Below are 25,341 nucleotides of genomic sequence, written 5' to 3' on the forward strand. Positions count from 1 at the left end.
GTAGACACTGCTATTTTTTTGAACACACCCCTTTCAACTAATTGCCCAATTGCACAGCCTTAAGAGCGTGCATATCATGAATGCTGGGTCTTGTTTGTTTTCTGACAATCTACTGAACCTACTGGTAACTTGTTTGCCACGTAGCAATAAAAAATATACTAAAAACCTTGATTATTCTGGTTAGTCACATTGTACTGCTATTATTTTGAACAATACTGTACATTAAACCTAAATAGTTTTTTTTAAGTTATCACAACTATACATTTTCTTAGCAATGTAAAGTTGCCTTTACAAACAGCATACACTCTACTGACACTGCTGTGCATCTTTCAGTCTAGTGTAAAACAGCAAATATTTCACACGCAAAAAAAGTCAAATCAAGAAGATTTTATTGACTGATCAGAAACAGATTTCTTATAAGATACATATATTGTATATTTATTTTACAACAAGCTATAGGCATTGACTATATGCACTGCTATATATCACTCTCAGTATAATTGTTAGTGATGGAAACATCACACAACTCTACAACATCAGCTCTCGTTAGTTTGATTAAGCATAGAAAAGTTTTTCGAAGCCTGAAGTTGATTTTAAATGTGTGCAACATCTTAAAAACAATGGCTACATGTTTAAAGCAGTTCCCCTTTTCCCAGCTGAAACAGATATTGATGTAAAATAACAAACACACTTTATTTTGATGTATGAAAATGGATCATCAATTTGTATTAACTTGTTTCTGAGAAAGAACATTCGTTCACAAATTATTTTGCCAAAGTGTACTGTTATAAAAAAAATTAAAAAAAAGTTATATTTGGCATCTGATTACCAATGAGCAAAAGACCCAATCATTTACGATTCAGCAGCAATGTAAGATAAATCCGGATATACTGTTTGACCTACTGACGCTTGGCAAATTGATTTGTATTTTCATAACCCAATAGCAAGCTGAAAATCAGGTAAAAAATTGTTTAAGCAGAGTTAATTCACATATACCTGACAGAGCTCTTACAATCTGGATGATGATGATAATTAGCACTTTAGGAACAAAGAATACATGTGACATTATTTAAAATATCATGGTTAAAACAAAAACAATGAAGAGAAGACCCGTTATAATCAAGCTGCATCACTGAATTAAAAATAAGTTATTCAATATGGGAAAAACTCTGTAAGGCACAGAGCTATGAACATGGTAGATGTTCAATTTAATCTGCACAGTATCAATCTCTTTAGATTTAACAAAAGAGTGCACAGGGTTCTGTACTGTCAGTTTGGCTTACGTGCAGCTAATGGTAGAGGACCAAAGCTTCATAATCTGCATAAACATCGGGTGAGGTAAATTATATCAGAGGATTTCTGCAACGAAAAAATAAAGATTTAGACTTTTTAAAGCCCTGCTAAATTCAGCGTGATTTGGCCTTTGCTTGGTGTCTCGGTAAAAATGCATTTGGACCACTACTTATTCTCCAAAAATGGGCAAAACATTCTCAAAGAACATACATACAGATATGATTATGAATAACATGGCATAGTTTTAGATGAACAACTGCATAGTGAACTTGTGATACAACCTACAACGCTAAAAGCAAAGTTGAAAAAAAAAAAATACAAAATTGATAGTTTTCATCCTACTTTAAAAACAATACCACAGTGCTTCCTGTCTGACCTATACAAAAATATGTTTACAAATGAACCCATGTTTAAATGCATTGATTAGATAAACTAAGTCAGTTCTCCTCACTGCTGTCACTATTTGACCTGAACAGAAATGTCTTCACAATGATGAATGATTTCAATGGCCCAGTTGATCAATCCAATAAACATGCTATAACAAACCTAACAGCTATTCTACTCTATACTTCTATATATCTTCATACAGTACATCGTATAAGCGTAACTGAATACAACCTTAGCTACCCAGTCAAATGGAAATACTTTTAGATACTCTAAATCACTAGATACACACACATCTGCAGCTTCCCACTAGTGAATTTTATGAAATAGTTATGCGATTAACAATAATTGAGGTATGTTGTTTCAACAAACAAACAAAATAGGATATAAGTGACGAAAACAAGAGCACATGCAGAAATTCTGGTCCTGCAGAGGTAAGGCACCAGGGGTCTAAAAAAAACAATTCCTTATTTCTGTAAAAAGAAAACAGCTTATGTTTCTTTTCAAGGCAATCAATGTGGGAGTGTTGGAAAGGCAGCAGAGTGGAAGAAGCATGTTCAAGCTTGAGGATTGGTCATTTTCTGAAGCAAAGGGATCTGTAGAGAAACGACACATTCATTCACATGTTTATACAGACAAAACAATCTATTTTACGTGATCCTGCCAGTTATTCATTCCCTAATCCGGTTCTACCTCTGAAAAAAATACTAATGCCAAAAAATAATCAGGTTTGATGTATAACATGCTAAACAGTACTATACTTATTATTTTATGAACATATTAATGAGAGCCTACACTAATATTTTAAAGTTTGCGATGAGTAAAAATTTATACTTTGTTTGTATGTGGACCCAATAAATCCGAATGATTTCTGAAGGATCACGTGAAACTAAAGACTGGAATAATAACCACTGAACATTCAGCTTTGTCATCACAGGAATAAAGTACATTTTTAAATATATTACAATCAAAAACAGATATGTTTGTAACAGTATTTCGGAATATTACAGTTCTATTTTAGATCAAATCAATGCAGCCTTAATTTTAAATGTTTGAACAGTAGTTTACATGAGAAGTTATAGTTTATATGTATTCACCTTGGAGAGATCCACCCCTGTGAGGGCGTTTACAGACACCGGCAGTTCAGCCAACAGACGATTCACTTCCCCAGTTATACGGCCACCGTCGCCGCTCAGGATCACAATCTCATTGGTACGACTCAAGGGTGCTGCCACCTGTTCAGCAATCTGTGATGATACAAAATCACCGACAAGTTAACACAATGAAAACACACTCAGCTTAAATGTTTATATTTGCATTTTAACTACTGGTAAGTGTTGGAGAGGTCTGATCAAAGTTGAGAGAAAAAGTACAAACTGAAAAACAATGCATCTGTAATTACTGTAATCAAATTCCGAATATGTTCCCAGACTTCCACACACCTTTGGCAGAGCCTCCAGGACGAGGGCAGTCTTTGCAGCCTCTCCGTACTGCTGATAGGCCTCAGCTTTGAGCCTCATCTTCTCTGCTTCGGCTTTACCCACAGCCTCAATGGAGCCGGCCTCTGCTTCTCCAATACGCTTGATCTTCTCCGCTTCAGCCTGTGCAGTCAACACCTTCTTTATTCTGACACAGAGGAGCAGAAGACAGAATGAGTTCACGAGACTTTTGTTCTTGCCTTTTTTCTACCTGGCTCCCTTAGACTAAATATACCACTTTTATATATAAACCTCTCTAATTCCCTTTCACTGGTGTTGCTCACTTCTGTGCCTCTGCGAGCTGCTGCATCTTGTAGGCTTCAGCCTCAGCTGGTCTCCTCACGGTGGCGATCAGCTCTTTATCTGTCCTGACGATCTCTTTCTCCTCAATGGTGATCTGCTTCTTCCTCTGAACCACCTCGATCTCTATCTCCTCCAGTCTGATCTTCTGCTGCTCCTTGGCTGCCTGGAGCTCATAGGCCAATTGCGCCTCAGCTTTCTGAGATAGAAGGAAAGGAAAGAATGATTATATATGTTGTGTTTTGGGTATTAAAATAGTATTAAAATAACCAGAGGAATAACTTAGCCCTACCTTTGTGTTCACTTCTTGATTGAAGGCAGCCTTCTGCATCTCCAACTCTCTCTTTGAGTTTGCCATTCTTGTATCGGCCTGGAATTTAACATCCATCATCTCCTTCTTACATTCTGCTTCCTAGAACAAGAGAACAAGGAATGTTAGAAAAGAAGTTCCACACCACCTGCTTTTCAAAATTTCCAGTTTGATATAATATATATACAGTCTTGTTCAAAATAATAGCAGTACAATGTGACTAACCAGAATAATCAAGGTTTTTAGTATATTTTTTATTGCTACGTGGCAAACAAGTTACCAGTAGGTTCAGTAGATTCTCAGAAAACAAATGAGACCCAGCTTTCATGATATGCACGCTCTTAAGGCTGTGCAATTGGGCAATTAGTTGAATTAGTTGAAAGGGGTGTGTTCAAAAAAATAGCAGTGTGGCATTCAATCACTGAGGTCATCAATTTTGTGAAGAAACAGGTGTGAATCAGGTGGCCCCTATTTAAGGATGAAGCCAACACTTGTTGAACATGCATTTGAAAGCTGAGGAAAATGGGTCGTTCAAGACATTGTTCAGAAGAACAGCGTACTTTGATTAAAAAGTTGATTAGAGAGGGGAAAACCTATAAAGAGGTGCAAAAAATGATAGGCTGTTCAGCTAAAATGATCTCCAATGCCTTAAAATGGAGAGCAAAACCAGAGAGACGTGGAAGAAAATGGAAGACAACCATCAAAATGGATAGAAGAATAACCAGAATGGCAAAGGCTCAGCCAATGATCACCTCCAGGATGATCAAAGACAGTCTGGAGTTACCTGTAAGTACTGTGACAGTTAGAAGACGTCTGTGTGAAGCTAATCTATTTTCAAGAATCCCCCGCAAAGTCCCTCTGTTAAAAAAAGGCATGTGCAGAAGAGGTTACAATTTGCCAAAGAACACATCAACTGGCCTAAAGAGAAATGGAGGAACATTTTGTGGACTGATGAGAGTAAAATTGTTCTTTTTGGGTCCAAGGGCCACAGGCAGTTTGTGAGACGACCCCCAAACTCTGAATTCAAGCCACAGTACACAGTGAAGACAGTGAAGCATGGAGGTGCAAGCATCATGATATGGGCATGTTTCTCCTACTATGGTGTTGGGCCTCTTTATCGCATACCAGGGATCATGGATCAGTTTGCATATGTTAAAATACTTGAAGAGGTCATGTTGCCCTATGCTGAAGAGGACATGCCCTTGAAATGGTTGTTTCAACAAGACAATGACCCAAAACACACTAGTAAACGGGCAAAGTCTTGGTTCCAAACCAACAAAATTAATGTTATGGAGTGGCCAGCCCAATCTCCAGACCTTAATCCAATTGAGAACTTGTGGGGTGATATCAAAAATGCTGTTTCTGAAGCAAAACCAAGAAATGTGAATGAATTGTGGAATGTTGTTAAAGAATCATGGAGTGGAATAACAGCTGAGAGGTGCCACAAGTTGGTTGACTCCATGCCACACAGATGTCAAGCAGTTTTAAAAAACTGTGGTCATACAACTAAATATTAGTTTAGTGATTCACAGGATTGCTAAATCCCAGAAAAAAAAAATGTTTGTACAAAATAGTTTTGAGTTTGTACAGTCAAAGGTAGACACTGCTATTTTTTTGAACACACCCCTTTCAACTAATTGCCCAATTGCACAGCCTTAAGAGCGTGCATATCATGAATGCTGGGTCTCATTTGTTTTCTGACAATCTACTGAACCTACTGGTAACTTGTTTGCCACGTAGCAATAAAAAATATACTAAAAACCTTGATTATTCTGGTTAGTCACATTGTACTGCTATTATTTTGAACAAGACTGTATATATATATATATATATATATATATATATATATATATATATATATATATATATATAAATAAATGAAAAATCTGCATTCATTTGATCAAAAATACAGTAAAAAAAAGTAAAATAATATTACAATTTAAAATAAGTGTTTTTATTGTAAAATATTTTAAAATGTATTTTTTATTAATTTGATGAAAATGCTGAATTTTCAGCAGCCATTACTCCAGTCTTCAGTGTCACATGGTCCTTCATAAATCATTCTAATATGCTGGTTTAGTGCTCAAGAAACATTTATCATTACTATAAATGCTGAAGTTGCTTATATTTGTGTTGAGACCTTGACACACTTTTTCAGGATTATTTAATGAATACAAAAGAAAAGCATTAATTTGTTAAAGAAATCTTTTTTCATAACAACACAAGTCTTTACTGTCACTTTAAGTCAATTGAATGTGTCTTTGCAGAATAAAAAGTAATAATTAATAAAAAAAATAAAAAATAAATAGCTGGGACCAAACTTTTAAAGTTATGTTTTATTTTTTCAGCTATGTCCCAAGTTATTCTAATCTGAAAGTTCTATATTCTAACAAAATGGATATAAAACTTATTTATATTTTCACTTGACCATTTATTTGCAACTTTTTTTTCCTTCTTTTTTCCAAATTATGTATTTCAATTTGCTAAGAGTTTCAGGCTCTATTTTGACTATATGCATGGAAAAGGAGTGTTTTATTTCTTCAGCTCACCCTGATTCCAGCGTCTCTCTCTGCTTCAGCTACACCAATGTCAGCATCTCTCTGAACAGCAGCAGTCTGGGATTTCCCCAAGGAGCTCAAATATTCCACCTTATCATACACATCCTGATGGGAGAAAAACAATAACATGTACACCCTGACAGCTGCAATGGATTTGAAAGACACTGACTGATTGTCGAAAACACAAATATACACACACTCTCCATATTAATGTAAGCATACCTTGATAGTAAAGCTTAGGATCTCAATGCCCATCCTGCCCACATCAGGTGCCGCCACCTCCCTCACCAGCTTGGCAAACTGATCCCTATCCTGGTAGATCTGCTCCACAGTCAGAGTCCCTGTAATCAAAGGCAAATGAGATTGTGAGGATGTGAAAGTCATGTTTCAGTTTCCTCATTTTCATGCTCCAGGAAATTGACTGGAGTTTGCCATTATAAAGGATTTATGTATTTTCTTAATGCAGTGTGAAAGCAGAGGAAGCTTTTAAACACATAACATCCCAAACTTTGAGATATCTGTTGAAAGAGTGGTTGCTTGTCATGTTGCTCATCTGGTATGAACTTTCGATCTAACACTAACTTTGCACACGGTCTGAACTCTTTACAGTGAAGGTAAGAGTCGCATTTGAGATGAACAAAAATGTCAGGCGTCACTCACCCAGAATAGAGCGCAAGTGACCTTCCAGCGTCTGCAGAATGACACTTTTAATCTCTGCCACGGTCTTGCCCAGGAACTGTTCACAGGCATAACCCAGCAGCTCATTGTCAGTCATGACCTTCACCTGGTAGCAGAACACATATAGTCATGGTATATAATACACTCAGACAGTAGAACAGTCGGCAGTTGTGTTACTGTACACATTTGAGGTTATGAATTGTTATATAATACAGAAAAACGTTTCAGAGACACTCAGAATCTTCTAGCTTCTTAAATATAATATTAGATCAACACTTGAAACATATAAAAGCATATTTTGCAGGTGTGAGGCAAAGACATTAAGCACAATAAAATCTGCTGCAAAGATTCATTCATTTACATAGATGTAAAATTCAAGAAAGTAATATTGTGAATATTGCTATGACTTTTTGTAATTACTTATTTATTCTTTGAGATTTTAAAAATAGAGTGCAAGAGTGATTAAATGTATAAAAACGTTTTTCTATAACACCCAGTCCTAGTATGAATTAAAGGAATAGGTCAGCCAAAAATAAAAATTCTGATATTAATTACCCTCATGTCGCTCCAAAACGGTAAGACCTTTGTGCTTCTTCAGAACACAAATTAAGACTTTTTTTATAAAATCCAAAAGTTTTCTGACCCTGCACAGACAGTAATACTAACCTGTTTGTTTGACACAACTAGAAATCAGTGGTTAAGTTATATCACAATTGCTACTGTACAATTGTTACAATTATATTAACAGAACAGTTTAACCCAAATATTCAGATGTGTGCTGTGCATTTTATGAAGGATGAGGATCATTTCCAGAAACCAGTAGCCTGCAATGTGTCTATTGCACAAAGGCTGTTTCTATAAAGTGGGGCAATTCCAAATTTGGAAGGACAGACTGGTGCTTATGACTCACAGCCTGGAAGTAACGTTACATTTTTTATATTTAAATAAATTGCCAATGAAGATTCAAACTTGAGTTTTGAACAGTGTAAGTAGGCCAGTTGTTTGTTGTTTCTCTGATCACAAATGCAGACATGGTTTTATGTTTAAGCATCACGATATGCAACGCAACGCGTAAAAAGACAGCATAACATTATAATGAGTAATTGTCCCCACTGGATGCAACAAACGTTTGTAATAGGTTTTATTGGTTTTGTCCAATAAATTACTTAAGTTATTTGGTTTAAGTTATGTGCTCAACACTACCTCTGACACAAAATAATCCAGAGTTAATCAGTAACTTATAACAGTACATTGACTGAACTGCTAAAACAGAACCAATGATGGGATGTGATAGAGCAAAGCAGCTGGACTGAGTCTTGTCCTGCTGGGAGACGGCAATACAATAGGGCTGCATGATTAATCGCATGCGACTGTCATGCGTGTCTCGTTAGTAAAGCCGGTTCTGTGATTAGCGGTAAATGTCCATCACCTGCTTTCAAATGGAGCGGCACTTAATAGACAATGAATCGCATGCGATTCTGAACGCGATATTATGTAGCCTGTCAACGAACTATGGCTCTGTCTATTAAGTGCTGCTCCATCTGAATGCAAGTGATTTAAGTGTTTTACACCAAACACTTAAAATAATGTTCTTTTTAGCAATGTCATGTGACCCCATGTGACATCAGTGGTTCAAACTTAAATATTATTAAGCCACAAGAATACTTTGTGTGTGCAAAGAAAACAAAAATAATGACTTTATTAAGCAATTTCTTCTCTTTCGTGTCAGTCTTCAACATGCATACACGAGAGTACCACGCATGGGAACAAAGGTCTTTGGAACAACAAGAAGGTATTTAATAACAGAATTTTCATTTCTGATTGAACTATCCCTTTAATGGAATTTACAATTCATGTAAAGGTTGAACCAAACCTGATGGGATAACAAACTAAAAAAAAAAAGTCAAAATAAAGTAAAGAAATAAAAATAAAATAAATGTCAGGAATAACCCAAAGACATTTCTAATGCAACCTATGTGCAAAGGCCTGGATTTTCCACCCATTCACCAGTTAGGAGTCTATGAGACGCATTTTAAAACGATCTCTCTCCATGGCTGTGAAAAGGAAAGGAGAATGAAATCATGCATCAGATAGAGAGAGGTGAGTTTCTGTAGGTTTAAGGTTCTGGCTAGAAGCCGTCCCTCTCTACTGAACTACAACCAGCTTCCCATTTAAACATAAAAACTTTTTTTTCCATAGCTGGAAAAAATTGCATGTGGCCTGGTTATTTCAGCAGTACATGATTATGACGAAAGCTGATTTCAGTGCAGTGTCAAAGGTGAACGCTGGCAAGAGGGTGTTTGTGCATCCTCACCATAGTCAAGCAGTCATCAAACAGTTAAAGATGTGGTATATTACAAGCATCTCAATACACAGCAGAATGATGCCACTAACGTAGGTGGGGGAAAACATTAGCCAAAAAATGAATCTCAAATGTCTCCACAGGATTAATGCCCTGTGAATGGCATCTGATGATAGTTGGTTTAGTATGGCTGATGATCCAGATAAATGTTCCAGGTCTGGAACCATATTTCCAAATATAAATTCTGAAATAATTTTTTTTGTATTTCTCAGAATGAAGGACAGTTCACACAAATATTAATATTCAGTGCAAACATTTGATGCAATAAACATTTTAACATTTTCATGTAGAGATGATCTTTTTGATCGCATGGTGAAATAAAACTGGCCAACCTATAACATTTGTACTTTTGGTTACAAGCTGCCGCTGTTACAAAACCAGGGCATTTCTGCTTTTCTAAAATTGGTCTGAACAGACATTTTTTTCTGCTGAATGCTTTGGTGTGAACAGTCTTTTATAGTCTAGTGTAAAAGATTAATATAACAGAATTTAATCATTAATGGAGTCTAATTGAGTTATTTCAGAATCAGCAGTCATTCAGGACAGATGTTAATCAAAAATGTCAATAACAATGTAATGTTGTAGCATTTACAGTCAACATGGGGAGCCATGCTTTAGCAAGCATTCAAGTGAAGGCTGCATGCACTGGTTACAACAATTTCCTCAAACTAAAACAAAAAGAGGCATTCACATGTTGTGTTCGTGGGAACCACGGCAATCGTGCAACACAGTGAAAACGAAAGTAGGGCAAGACTAAAAAATGTGTTGTAGGATGTATAAAAAAAACAAAAAAATAAAAAAGAGACTCTCTTCTTGAGAACAGTTATTTAGAACATGGAAAAAAACCCAAAAACAAACAAACAAAAAACAACCCAAACCCACAGTGCTAGTATAAGTATTGATACATAATAGAAAACAGACTCAAGGAGGCGGATATTGCAGAGGACTGGGTGGTCAACAGATAAGTGGGTCCATTAGTTCAACAGCTGCAAGGCCTCCATTTACAAAACACATGACATGAGACAGACTTCCCACAGTTGCTCTAAAACTGAGGGGGTATAACTAGGGATGTAATGATAAATTGATAGGGATTGACAATCAATCAAATGAGAGACTAACAATATGATCCAACACAAAATATCTCATTGGACAAACCAATGATCAGATAACAGATAACTTGATTTTTTCCCCCATTTGTTTTAGTATTTTTTATGTGGATGCCCCAATTGAACTACAGAATTTTCAATTTGCAAGTTCACCGTTTTAAATCATAATGTGTAATGTGTATGTTCTAAGGTATCAGCAAATATTGTTTTGCTGACAAAGAGACTATTAATAAACGTATAAAAAATAATGATAAAATGTTCAAATTACACCCCTAGGTATAACATGCAGGGCAAAGCAGTGTATTAGACTCATTTTTATTGAAAAGCTTTCACTTTTTTTATACAGTAGACGAATGTAATCATACGGTCTCTCTATGGAGACCTTGAGCTCAAGCCTCGATGCAGACCGAATTGTGGAATGTCTATTTTAAGTTCCTCATCCGATCACATGTGACTACCAGAGATAAATGCAATGTAATGGCTGGAATGCCTCTGAGTTATAATGCTCTCATTGTTCACACCAGACTAAGTATTCACTGAGAGAAAATATCACTTAAAAAGTAGAATCTTGCAATGCTGGTAATGCAAAATGCTCAGTTGTTAACAGTGAAATAGCTATTTTCCTATTTTCAAAAGAGCAGAGAAATGAGCATTAGAGTAAACATGCGTGGTCAGTTTCACACTGCAAGTTTTGGCACGCTGACAAACAATAGCAATCAATAAAATGTCAAGGTAAAGAAATCAAAGAATGAAACTAATCAAGATATAATTTTATCCAGATTTCCTTTGTCGGTTTGAGGAAAGCCTTTAGATGCTTAAAAAAAGAAAACATTTAAAAACACCTGTAACATCTTCACTTCAGCAACATGAAGGTCACAGAATGTGGCAACTTTTGGGCTCTGTTCTAAAATTTAGTTTGCAGCAAAGACACTCCCAATTTGATGAGGTCAATTAAAGCATGAGATTTTGATTTTTTTGACATAAAAAGCATTCATGTCCTTGTAGAACTTGTAATTACAACTTGTAAACTATGAATTTTTACCACCTGACCTTTGTAATGTCATGAGAAAAGATTTGAATGTGGTAAAATGTAGTTATTTCATAAAGCTTTGTTACAATAATTCTCATAATTGACTATTGTTAATGTCTTAATCTAATAGGCTGCTTAATAAATTTTAACTTTATTAAGAAGGCATTTGTTACTTGCTGTATTGTAGTTTTGTTTGTTGATTACTTAAAGGGATAGTTCATCCAAAAATTCTGACATTAAATACTCAACCTCATGTCGTTTCAAACCACCAAGACCTTTTCTGAAAACAAATTAAGATATTTTTAATGAAATCCAAGAGCTTTCTGACCCTGCACAGACAGCACCATAACTGACACATTCAAGACCCAGAGAGGTAGTAAGGACATTGTTAAAATACTCCATGTGACATCAGTATTTCAAGAGTCCTTTTCGTGCTCAAAGAAAACAAAAGAAATGAATTTCTTCAAACAACTTCTTCTCTTCCAGTCAGTCTCTGCCGCTATTCACGAGAGTACCAAAATGAATGCGTTTGGTGCTGCTGACACCAGAGTCAGCATCAACCCAGATGTGCTGAGCTTTGTTTATAAGCAGAGGAATGCACACGTGGTACTCTCGTGAATGGCGGCAGAAACTGACCTGGAAGAGATCATTGAAGAAATTGTCACATGGACTACTTTAACTATGTCCTCTACCTTTCTAGTCCTTGAATCTGGTAGTTCCATTATCATCTGCAGAGGGTCAGAAAGCTCTCAGAATTCATCAAAATTATCTTACCGTATTTTCCGGACTATTAGTCACACTTTTTTTCATAGTTTGGCTGGTCCTGTGACTTATAGTCAGGTGCGACTTATTTTATCAAAATTAATTTGACATGAACCAAGAGAAATGAACTAACAGAAAACATTACCGTCTACAGCCACTAGAGGGCGCGTTATGCCGCCAGAGATGCTGCTCAGTGCTCCTGTAGTCCACACTGAGCAGTATATAGCGCCCTCTCGCGGCTGTAGATGGTAATGTTTTCTCTTGGTTCTTGGGTCTAAATAAATGCGACTTATAGTCCAGTGTGACTTATATATGTTTTTTCCTCGTCATGACGTATTTTTGGACTGATGCGACTTATACTCAGGTGCGACATATAGTCCGAAAAATACGGTAATTGTCCTTCCAAAGATAAACAAAGGTCTTACAGGTTTGGAACGATGCTCAATTTTGGGTGAACTATACCTTCATTTTGGCTTCAAAAGTGTTGCCATAGACAGGCATAATTCAGAGTCTGTGGACATAGAACATCCTGGGTTGCATCTAGTGGTTAAAGTCACTTACTGTATAGGAGTTATTTTTCAGCCTATGTAGGTAGTATATACATCAAGAACACTCGAACAGAGCCATTCTTGGAAAAGGTTTTTTTTTTTTTTTTTTTTTACAGAAAAAGCTTTCCCCCAAAAAATATAAGCAAATGAGCATTTAGTAAGTACCGACAACAGTTTTTTAACAGTTCATCATGTCAAGCACAAACCAGTAACCCTCAGTCTGGTAAACATACTATGATTGGCACTGTTTATCCCTGAGGGAGGGGATCAAATTCAGAGTCCAGAAAAAGAGGGAAGGGAATGAGAGGGAAAAGCATGATAAAGAGGTGCTGGGTCTGAAACCAGTCTGGCAAACCTGAAAGTGACATTTGGAGCTGAGGTTAGGTGAGGTAAGGTGGTTTACCTGTGCCACACCTGTGACAGTAATAGCTACCCCCTCCGCTGTCTCTACATCCTCACACTTGGGTTGCAGGGTCATAATCTCAAGGGTTATCCTGTGGAAAACGCAAAAAAGGGAAACAAACCAAAAAAGTTGGCTATGATCTACGGGAAGAATGTCAAGCGGCGTGAAAAAGGGAAAGGTGGGATTAAAGAAAGACGTGGAGCTAAACACAAACACAAAATGAATCTGTAGGGTGAAAATATGAAGACACAACCACTTGGTCAGCACAAATCAGGTGTTTTGACCGCGGGCTGTAATGGCAACCTCTGGATTTAGATTCCCAGAACCTTAAAGATTATTTTCCAACCCACAATATTCCCGAAAGCCCATCTTATAATTTCATCATCCATTGCAGACTCAACAGTCAAAACAGGCTGACGTGAGACATTAGTTACATGAGCCATGAGCGCTGTGTAGACAAACTCCAGACAAGGAAAGTGAGAGATGACTGGCTCTCCTTCACTGCAGAGGAAGACCAAAACAAGAGTGGGGAAGAGAGCCTGAGAGCATGTGTATGTGTGAAACTTAGGAAATGTAACCAGGCCACCGTCCTGAACATCCTGAGCGCTTGAAATTGTTCTCACTGTCTCATTAGGTTGGCTTGTTTCATTCAGTATGATTACCTGAGCGACCCCTGTCACATCCAAGGGGACACCCTCCGAAGTTTCGATATTCTCACAGCGACAGAGGATGGTCATTATCTCCAGAGACATTCTATGTGGGGGGAGATGGGGGTGGAGGAGAGGGGGAGAGAGGGTGAGGAGGGAGGGAAGGAGGGGAGGCAGGACAGCACAATATTATCAGTGTGTTAACATATGTGAAAGGGGAGGACTGAGGTCAGGGTTCAAGGTTAGGGAGGATGGGCGCAGGTGTTGATTGCAGTTAAATCCAGACCATCAGGGAGTCGCTGTCTGCTGCGTATGGAGAGATCTTTCATATCATGTCATTTATCTTTGAAATCTCATGACAGACTCAGAATGGATGTCTTTAGTCTAATTGTTATGCTTTAGTTTTGCACTACTTTCTGACACTCACACCCCTAGATCACTCTTTTAACCATTTATTACAAAGCAGTTTCCATTTCTGAGAAGTTGTTTATGCTACAGGTGGATCTGGACAAAATGCTGCACAAAAAATGATTAATTGTACATTTTTAAATAGATTTTAGTATAATTCTAAGAGAATTTTCATTACAATATAAAAATGGTGTGCAGGTCAACTGCATCACATATTCTTTATGTAGGCTAACAATTCAAACAAAGATAACAATTGTTACTAAATTAATGCTGGAATACACTCAAAATCTGAGCAGGTATTAAAAAACTAAGCCTCTTACACTTGCTGACTTTGTAAATGGTTACAAAGAATAACTGGGTCTCATACACATACAGTGGTTCTAAACCATTTTCACTTAAAAGATCCCTTATTGCCCAAAAGCCCCTATTATATTAAAGGAATAGTTCACCCAAAATTCTATCATTAATCACACACCCTCACGTCGTTCCGATCTTCGGAACACAAATTAAGATATTTTTAAAGCATCCCGTGAGCTCTCTGATTCTCCCATTGACAGCAACTGTCCTTACACAATCAAGGTCCAGAAACATTGCCTTTATTCAAAGCATAGACTTTATTCAACAATTTTTCTCATCCGTGTCACCTTGGCACCATTTTGGAGAGTATCCACTGAACGTAAAAAGCGCATGGTGTTTTGTGTCAGCTGCGTCACATGGATTATTTTAGTTTTCATTCAGATCAAAGCAAAAACAATGTAGAAACATATTTGTGTGTCGCAGCTGACACTCCAAATACTGTAGATAATCTCCAAAGTGGCGCCAGGGTGATGCGGAGGAGATAAATGGTTAATTAAAAATTTTAGTTATTTTCTTTTGTGCACAAAAAGTGTTCTGATAGCTTTTTTTATGGTTGAACCCCTGAGGTTACATGGATTATTTTACTGATGTCCTTGCTACGGTTCTGGACATTGATTGTGTAAGGATCCTTGCTGTCTATGGGAGGGGTCAGAGAGCTCTCAGATTCCTTCAATAATACCTCAATTTGAGTTCAGAAGATGAACGGAGGTCTTATGGGTTTGGAACGACATGAGGGTGAGTAATTAATGACAGAATTTAAATTTTTGGGTGAACTAACCCTTTAACAGGCCAATAATACTTATAGCAAATACAGTTGATTATTAAGGGTAAATAAGGGAAAATTAACCACAGTTCAGTTTGTGAAGTTTCAAGAACCAAATAACTCAGCCGTTGAGGGGAAAAAAAAAACATATATGATTCAATTTAAATCTAGACTATGTTTTTAAGCATTTTAAGTTAGATTGTTTAAATATATTAATAATAAATTAATTTAAATAATTTTAAGTCATGTCTGGAGAACCTGTTTTGAGAACCACTAAACAACTAAGGATCTCACATACTACCAGACCTAAGTCATGCAGAGCACGGCAATGGAGACACGTGGTAAATGAAAATACCGGCTCTTTTGGCAACTAGCATCAACTCTACTGACTATAATCAGGGCAGATGTATTCCAGCTTTATTTTTGCTATAAAAATGTGGACATTTAAAATAATAAACAAAACAAATAATATAATAAAGATCCAATTATAATCACTAAAGCCGTCACTCACTGCAGGTTTATAATGTTTCACACTGTCCAAGTGTTGAAGTCCTTGCAGTTCAGCACAAGCTAACTGACTTGGGGTGGAAGAAGGGGCCCAGATGGCATACTATTTCTAGTGGATTGTTAGGTCATTGTAGCTCAACCCTAATATAGCCCAAACCCATTTAACACAGGATAGCTCACAGTCAAGAGACCATAGTCTAGGACTCTGCCTATATCTACAATGTTAAATATGCACAATCCACCAATATAGTTGATGTGAGCAGTGAGTATGGCCTGCTCATCAATGGCCCCTTTCTATATACTTCAAACTAATTGATTTCCTTTTTTTGTATCTAAAAAATAAAGTAGAAAGAAAAAGAGTAGCTCTTTATTTGGACTGAAAAGAAACATTTCCGAATGGCAACATGCACAAGAATATGCAGTAGGATCCACAACTAAATGTTTAATTGTATCCTTTGTGCTGCAGAAAGCCCTACAGCTCTCTCAATCTTTTAAAATTAGATCAATGTAGCTTTTAGAGCTGCCTGCAAACTAGATTACTACATGCTTTTTCAAGGAAGGGGGGATGGTAAGAGATATCCCACCCAGCCTTGCTTTATTTCTAAGCTATGTATTCAGCTGAACCCAACCCATATTTGCAGTTCTTTTTGACATTTAATCCCTCTTTAGAATTTCCTGAAAGTGACAGTTGTTCATCTTCCTATTGGCTCTAACAATAAAAGGATGAAATACGCATTTTCAGTGTAGCTTTTATATTTAAAGCTAATAGCTGTATTTCTGCAATAGACCTTTTCCAAACATCCATGTGTTGTAACATGACTCTCTGATAAATGACCAACTTCCTGTACTCCTGTCAACAGATAGCAGGCAGTTTGGGTAAATCAAATAAAGTGTTGGTGAACTTCCCAATAAACCTTTCAACGGTTTCTTTAGTTCGACAGTATTTCCCTATATATATTATATTACCAAATTTAATCTGTGACCGTTGTGAATAGGGATGTTATTCACAGAGAGATCTCTTACTTCCGCTGTGCAGACTTGGAATGTGATCAAATCTACTGATCTGTATTTCCAGAGCTGTTTAAGCATAATAATCTTATGATCCCCAGCAGTGAGATACCAGAGAAAGATCAGATGCTCAGACACACACGGGTGAGTCCAGCGATTAAAGGCAGGTTAGCTCAGCAAACACTTAAAGAAATGAACAGGAGAGGAACATCAGAGAAAAGACAGGATGGTTATTAGAGATTGCACATGCATAACTTTCTCGATAATGATTAAAGAAAGAAACAAGGATTGGAAATAAATCATATGCTTCAGAATGATAACAGTTTTCTTATTTCATACATATGACTTCTGGCTAATGTTCTAACAGTTACAAGCATTGTGTACCTCACCGAATGACACATATAGGCTTTTTACACTGCAGTTAACCTTGGATTATCATCTTTTTAAATCCCACTTTTAAAGAAACATCATTTAAGGGAAAAATTTGACAGAAAATGTTTTATTGCTACAGTTATGGTCCAAGAAATGTCTAATGGGCTTGAGTACTGATATATAGGGCTGCACGATTATGACAAAACTCATAATTGTTGATTATTCCCTTGAAATTGTAATTGCGATTATATATTACGATTAGCACAATTTATATTTAATAATTTTTTTAATAGCTTTATGCCATTGTTTGAAGCCACTGCATGCCATATTGTTATATCAAAATAAACCAGCGGAAAACACTCAAATATCAAAAAACACTCAAAAACACTTTTTTTTTAAGCCTCAAATATCATATATAATATTATTATTTTATTTATTTATTTTTTCTGAGAAACCAAACCAAAGTAAATATATGCATGGTATTATGTTATATTAAAACAAAGAAATTCAAACAATTGGGAAAAAAACCCTTAAGATAATCTGTAGAGAGAACAACAACATATCTTATGCACACAGAATGATGTAAGTGAACTTTTTTTTTGTGTAATTGTGCCTTTAAACGATTACATAATTGTGTCATCTGTAATTGTAATTGCGATTACAAATTCGATTAATTGTGCAGCCCTACTGATATATGATACAACGTTTGTGTTTAATGTCTGAAAGCTGTCTAAGCTGAAGACTATATCACTGAAAGGAAGAGCGCTCAACAGAAATGTTACTTCCCATCTAGTAAAGAGAGTTATTTATCTCTTTAGTATCCTGGGATAAAAACAATGGGCACAGGTGTGTGCACACTGGAGTTTCTGTAAAGTCGACATATTATATACTCACAAGTTTAAATAGCCTAGCCAGACAAATATAAGCATGCCGTGACTCGTCTCTAAAATGCCCACTCAGCTAAAATGTACATATATGGAGAATAAAGTCCTTCAGTCAGTGAGAGAATGATTTGTTTATGTTGTGAGCCAGTAAACACAATCGTAGGAGTGAATGTGAATGTACAATCTTACTTCTGAATGTCGGTGATAAGCCACCATGCCCAGGCCCAGCCGCCCACTGTATAGCTCTTCCCATCAGAGCCACAGCAGCCACCTGAGGAAATAAACACGGCGTATTTAGTACAAACACACATTCCACACTAATCTCACTTTCAAACTCTAAAACATGCTTGCAATCATGTGGGGTATTCTAGAATGGTAATATAACATTAAAATGAATATGAATTGTTACTAAATATTTCTTTTAAATGTTCTTTAAAGAACTCAAATCATATTTTTTCATTATAATAATCTAAATCTTTTAGCCCTTTTCACAAGCTATCGGTCGCTCACCATTTTCACCACCTACAAAAAGGTAAAAACCTCATACATGCCTCACCAAACTGGTTTATAAAATGCTAACTGAACAGCAACTTTATTATGACCACACGTAATGAAAGCCGCTGGAAAGCCCCAATGCAGTTACAGTCTAACCAAACCACTATGGTGGTTAAGTGTTTACAGAAATGATCAACAAAACTTTCTGTACAGCATCTGTGAAGGTCTTACTACAAACACTTCAAAAGATTTATTTTGAAAGAAATGTATACTTTTATTCAACAAGGAAAGGATGCATCAAAAGTAACAGTAAATCCATTTATAATTGTTATGGTTTAAATGATAACCATTTCCACAAATATATTAAACAGCACAGCTGTTTTCGAGATTTATAGTAAGATTTTTTTTTCTCCCAAATACCAAATCAGCCTATTAAAATTAGTTCTGCCATAACAGGAATAAACTCCCTTAATGAAATATATTAAACAGAAAATAGTTATTTTAATTTTTAATAATATTTTACAATATAACACATTATTTATTTATTAGTAAATCTTACTGACCCCAAACTGAATGACAGTGTACAAGAACACAGAATTTTGATTCAAATACTAAGGTCAGACTAGTTTGATTATGAAGCTGAATCCCAAGGCCATAATTTAAACTAAATGTCTGTTATTATTTGCAAGACAAACAAACAAAATACTCTTCAATCATATAAACATCTTTTCCATCAATGGTGGATTAAATCATACACATCTTTTGGCCACATGAACATGCACATTCTATTTGCATTTCATTTTCATTATGTAAAATACTGTCTGTTGCTCATACTGTGATTTGGCTAACAAAGTAATGCTAAGGGATGCAAGCAATTAGAAGGGTAAGTCTAAAACAGACCTTCCAGTTCTCCATGATATCAAGTTTACGAAACAAGATATTTAGGCTATGTGTAGGTGCAAATGCAGATATTGTTGGGTCAACTATGAGAGGTGACCTGGATATCAGGGAGATAGTCTAGGATCTAATATATTCAGCTGTCAATATTACAAAATCCATTCATGTAGCCTGAAGTTTATGCATCAATCTGGACCCCTGATGTAAAGTACAAACAGCAAACGCCAGTAAACAACCATTAGGAAGGTGAGATATGTGAGGAACTCCCTCACAAATCTATGTATATGGGTCTGGTCCCCAGACCATTCAAGTCAGAGTTTGTCTCTCTTCATGTTGCAATGGAGGATCTGGAAACAATTCCAACAAATTTCTGTCATGTCTCCAGCTATTAGTGTGCAATCCTCAGCTGTTGTTTAATCAGCTGTTGATCAATCACGTGAAAGACAGACGAACTGGCCCATTAAAGTTTGTCATGTGTCTGTCATGTGACTATTTCATGAAACATGACCAATGTGGACACAATGTTCAGGCAAGTTAAGCAAAGAGGAAACAACCCTGCACGAAACTGTACAGTAAGAAATAAAAGAACTAGCAAATTTTGTGACCGTGTACACTTTAGTGTGCTATGACTTCCTGTAGTCTGATATCTGGGATTCATGCCTCTATCAGGTATATTTGATCAATTAATTAAACCATAAAAGTAGCTATAGCTCATACTGAATGCCTGCATTACCCTCTTAAATGTGTATTGCCAAAGTCAGAGGTCTTGACAATCTTGATTGTATCCAGCAATTAAACAATATTTAATTTAGACTGAATTCATGTAAAACGTGTAAATTCATGTAAAACAAGCTTCTTATCGAATAAAAACCTTTATATTTTGCTTTATATTTATACTTTATATTTATATAACCCCATTACTGCCTGATTTCCCCCCTAAAAATAGAAATTTAACCAAAAATTGTTACTTTCTACAAAGTAATAGGAAGATGAGTAATGTCAAAAAGAAATCAAGGCTTTGAACTGTGTAGACAAGTCCAGATTTTTCAGTTTCTGACACACCTGCCTGTAATGATCAAGTGCTCCTGAAGATGTTATTTATTTGGTTCTAGTGAAGAGAAGTTCGGATCGTTTAACTGATTCAGACCTTTGAGTCTCGTTCATCAAATTGATCAAATCTTTTTTTTTGTCAATTTTTTTATTTTAGCAAAATGTAATTATTATGTTAATATGTCTACTAGTACACAAATGTTGATTACACTATAGACAATAAAAAAACTATAATGCTTTAATAAACAGAAAAGTTTCATTCATAGTTTACCTGGGTCTTCAGACTATGATTATCTCACCTCACCTCTTATCTGACGTCTTTGGGTTTGAGTCATTCCTTCATCACGTGATAGCCTCATAAACTAAACCTATGCTGTCTGAGCCGGAAAGAGAATTGATTAGTTCATCTTTCAAACTGTTGTTTGTTCTTTTGTCACTTGATGTGACAGCATTGGATAGAAAAATGTATTTCCTTACAAACGTGTGCATAGTTATTATTATCATCATCATCTTTATTATAATTATTTACTCTTACAGTTACGTGATGCGTTTCTAGTTTCAAATTGTAGCTTTTAATTTCTTACAGTGTTTACCTGTGTGAATTTCTGTCATGATGGTGCTTTTCCATACACTGAATGTTGTAACAATGGTAATAAAGAGTTGTTTATTATTATTTAAAGGGTTCATATGATGCGATTTCAATTTCTCCTTTCTCTTTGGGGTGTTAAGAGCTCTTGGTGCATAAAGAAGATCTGTAAAGCTGCAAAGACTAAAGTCTCTAATCCAAAGAGATATTCTTTATCAAAGTTAAGACTCTGCCACGCCCCCCTAAAACGGCTCATTCAAACACGCCCCCACATGTCTACGTCACTATATGGAAATATTTGCATAATGCCTCCCAAATGTCCACACAAAGAAAGAAGGCGTGGCTTCAGTAACCGCAGTTAGTGTTGAAGCAGCCATGTCAGTGAGATGCTGTGTGTCTCTAAGCGAAAGCAAAAGCACTTTATTTGGCCTTCCGAAAGTAGATGCATTAAGGAATCTTTAAGATTACTTACAACAAAAAAGGAATGCATTTTATGGACGACCGTTTTGTGAACTTAGGAGAGGAGGTAATTCTGACTTTTCTACAACAAACTGGCACTTCTGAATCAGCTACTGTAAGTATGTTTTGTTATTAGTTTAAGTATTTGCTATTGACTGTTCAAATGCAGAGTTTTGCGCGTCACGTGTGTGTGTGTGTGTGTGTGTGTGTGTGTGTGTGAGAGAGAGGGAGAGATGGAGAGAGAGAGAGAAAGAGAGACAGGGTCAGAAGGTGGAGTCAGCCGTCTTAACCTTCCGTGGCTTGTGTACTAGTGAGGCTTGGTTTGCGAATGAATCTTTTGATTTAACCAGTTCTTCTTAGTGAACCAGTTGAACCTTTGAAACGGTTCGCGTCTCCAATAAGCATTAATCGACAAATGACTTAAGCTGTTAATGTTTTTTATGTGACAGACACTCCCTCTGAATCAAAATAAACGAATATCCCGGAGTTATTCATTTCCTTACAAAGTACACTGACTGCACTGCTGTGAAGAGAAAACTGAAGATAAACCCAGAGCAGAGCCCGATGACGAACGTACACGCCCACTGTTGGAGCAGTGCTCGTTCTCGAGTCAAGAACTGGTTGCATCGGTTTTCGAATCACCAGTACACTGAACTGAGAACCGTTTCCTTCGGACTCGTCCGATTTGAGAACCGATGAGCTGATGATTCTGTGAATTCGTGATTCAGCGTGAAAAGCACGTCTGAACCGAACTGATTCTTTTGGTGGTTGATTCTGAACTGATTCTGTGCTAATGTTATGAGCACGGGTAAACTGAAGGCTTGAATGAAGGGCAATCTGGCAAAACTTATGTTTATTTAATAACAAATAAATCGCAATGGATTATAGTAAGTGGATAATGGTTTCTGCGCTGATGACACCTAATTTATTTACTTTATATCTTCAAGACTTAAATCCCTGTATGCACATTATTGCTGTTACTGTATTTAGGTGCGTTGTTGCAATACTTAATTGTTAACTTTTCATGATTATGAGGTTTTTAACTGACTAAAGTTATGATTACTGACTGACGTCGTTATGTCAAGCGTAAAAGAACCGTTTTTTTTCAACCAGTTTATTGAATCGAACTGTCTGAAAGAACCGGTTCGTGGAAAAGAACCGAACTTCCCAACCCTATTGTGTACTGCAAACATACAAGCTTCATCACTGTGTCTGTCACGTGACTCTATTCCCCTTTCGGGCTTGAACTGATGGTAAAGCTAAAAGAATTAGAAATCGACTTTACATTAATTTTGAAAGATGAAGCTCGCGATAATGGAAAGGGGCAGACTGTACTTGTCAGAAGGAGGAACTTAGTATACAGTGATGAGTTTAAGAGAGGCAGGGCATAGAGGACCTACAATAACGTACAGTATTTGAAAAATAATGGGTTATTTGAACATTAAAGCATGTCAACATATTCAGTTACACCAAAATATTATCTTTATAAAAGCATCATATGTTTAGCTTATGGGGCTGTGTCACGTGATGAACGAAAGACCCGAAAAACCCAAGTATAGGTCTCTGCAGGAAAGTAATGGGAGTTACGAGATCAAGGTGTTTTTACACCATGATACCTGATTAGTTGATGTAATAGTGACGTTAGGTTTAGGGGTGGGGTTGGGTAAGGGGGATCATTTAGATCGCATGATTCAGAAACACCCAGCAGTTTCAAAACACCCATATGGTGATAAACGCCCACTTTTGCTCTGCAGAGACCTAAGTCTCGAAAAACCCGAAGACTCGAAACAGGTGAACTAATTTCAGTACAGAACCCAAATTCATAGGAAGCTGCGCATGCGCGACTGAACGAATCACACCCCAAGACGACTCGTTCGTCACGAGCCACATTAAAGATTCGTTCAAAATGAACAAATTATTCAAGAACGACCCATCTCTAGGGTTCAGTTGTGTTTAATCAAGGTTGCAGGAACAACACTGGGCACCCCTGGTCTTGATTGATACCCTCTCTATGAAACAAGAGCACTTTATTCTGCAGCGAAAAACGTTTTATAGTAACGTTAGTCTTCAAACAAAGGTGGCTTTACAATATTTAAACTAATATGGACGTGGCAGCATCACACAAAAATAAAATGCATAGAGTAAAAAAAACTAAAATAACAAAAAACAATACGTAAATCGTGTGTTTAATCTAAAGAATTACACGCAATCGATATTCAAGACCGAGAGGATTTCAGGAGAAAAAATCGATTTCATTGCGCAAGCACTTCTAAATTACACAGAAAAGAGCATAAGACAGGCACAACAACACAAGCCGACCGATGGATTGTTTTCTTTCATCCAACACAAACTACAAAGCAACAGGCAAGTACGGATGGCTAACGTTACACACTAACGTTACTCGACTGAAATGCTTAAGATAATATGCGTTAATTTCTTAAAATACATGTATGATGATGATTTACATGCACATTCTACGTAAACTACATTTCAAATTGACATAATTACAGACGAAAATCGGATTGCTTTGAGAAAAGCTGAAGGCAGTTGATAGGATATGTTACCTGATACCACCAAGGCTTCGTTTGGTCCTACCGTGTGGCAATTCCCCATGTTTTTCCGGAACGAAGGCTTTAAAAAGCTATACAGAATGTGAGATTACTAGTTTTTTCCCAAGGACGATGGAACAGTGTATTAAAAACGTTCAGATACAAAGACAAAAGGCACTCAAAGCAGTCTAGGGTTCACCACATTCCTCCCGATTTCTGCTCGCGTGCATCAGAAGTCACCGCCCTTCGGAGATGACTGTTACTACGAGACATGTTACATTTGTTATTCTCTAACGTTCCAGTAGAGGGAGCCAAACAATTGTAAATGAGCCTAAACACCTTAGTTGCTTTTGGAGACAAAAAAATAAATAAAACATCAATACAATGCTTTTATGAGTATTTAAAGGGTTAGGTATGGGCTTTTTATTTATATCAATTCTGTAATTCAAAGTTGACTACTTTGTCCTTCAGCTTCAGGCAAGCTAACGACAAATGCAATTTGAGGCAACACCCAGGAGTTGTTTTTTTTCGTTTTTGGATGTCGGGTCTTCATTTTGAAAAATTTAAGATTAGTTTTCAAAGATTGTTTAACTAGAAAATCCAGGACGGAAGTAGGCTATCATCCTGCACATAAAAAAATGTGAGATTGGTTAATTAAACGTATAGACCTAAACCGCATTAGGTACACAAAAATGAAAGGTGTTTTTTTTTTTTTTTTTTTTTTTAACAGCAAGCCAAATCGGTTTACCCCAAATCTTACATTAAGGGATTAAGTAAACATGCAATTCGTGCACCTGCTGAAATTTTTATGAAGTGAATAAAAACGTGGGAATTCACATCATGGTTGTTGTGTTTTGGTAATAAGTTCATAATATATAATTCAAACATCATCTGTGCAGACTTGATTGCTAGGTGATGCATTGCTGCCTCACACATATTTAGGCTTTTATTTATTCCACTCTCCATAATTATGTTGTTAAAACGACATCTTTTACTGGTTATAACAACATATTGTCATAAAAAACGTTAAGGTTTGTTGTTGTCTGAAATGTGATAATGTTCCAAAACCAAAGCATTCCCTTAAACCAGGGGTGGGGAACATTGATCCTATTGGCTGGAGGGCCTTTAGCTCCTCCAACCCTATTCA

General features: G+C 36.5%; 1 protein-coding gene across 2 annotated transcripts; it reads right to left on the reverse strand.

Moving 5' to 3' along the window:
* Positions 1 to 218: 218 nt before the first annotated feature.
* On the reverse strand, positions 219 to 24,450 carry flot2a (flotillin 2a). Of its 2 annotated transcripts, none has more exons than XM_026211293.1 (11): positions 24,210 to 24,450; positions 18,348 to 18,429; positions 13,875 to 13,965; positions 6,984 to 7,107; positions 6,546 to 6,664; positions 6,315 to 6,428; positions 3,748 to 3,867; positions 3,440 to 3,654; positions 3,120 to 3,303; positions 2,775 to 2,924; positions 219 to 2,273 (listed from the first exon to the last, which is right to left on the reverse strand). In XM_026211293.1, the coding sequence occupies exons 1-11, from the start codon at positions 24,256 to 24,258 to the stop codon at positions 2,235 to 2,237; spliced, it is 1,287 nt and encodes a 428-aa protein (XP_026067078.1). In that variant the 5' UTR covers positions 24,259 to 24,450; the 3' UTR covers positions 219 to 2,234. The 2 variants fall into 2 exon arrangements, with proteins under 2 accessions (XP_026067078.1, XP_026067077.1); XM_026211292.1 differs by lacking the exon at positions 13,875 to 13,965 and adding an exon at positions 13,213 to 13,303 and having other exon boundaries at positions 24,210 to 24,449.
* Between the last annotated feature and the right edge of the window lie 891 nt (positions 24,451 to 25,341).

The sequence above is a fragment of the Carassius auratus genome, chromosome 30 (genome assembly GCF_003368295.1).
Source record: "Carassius auratus strain Wakin chromosome 30, ASM336829v1, whole genome shotgun sequence".
Taxonomy (NCBI): Eukaryota; Metazoa; Chordata; class Actinopteri; order Cypriniformes; family Cyprinidae; genus Carassius; species Carassius auratus.

What these genes read in the sequence shown, in the direction of transcription:
- flot2a (XM_026211293.1), bottom strand. Translation starts at nt 24,258, where the DNA reads ATGGGGAATTGCCACACGGTAGGACCAAACGAAGCCTTGGTGGTATCA. An exon ending in TCCTAAGCTTTACTATCAAG is followed by an intron (nt 6,429 to 6,545) that starts GTATGCTTACAT and finishes TTCTCCCATCAG; the next exon opens with GATGTGTATGATAAGGTGGA. An exon ending in AGAGAGACGCTGGAATCAGG is followed by an intron (nt 3,868 to 6,314) that starts GTGAGCTGAAGA and finishes CTCTTGTTCTAG; the next exon opens with GAAGCAGAATGTAAGAAGGA.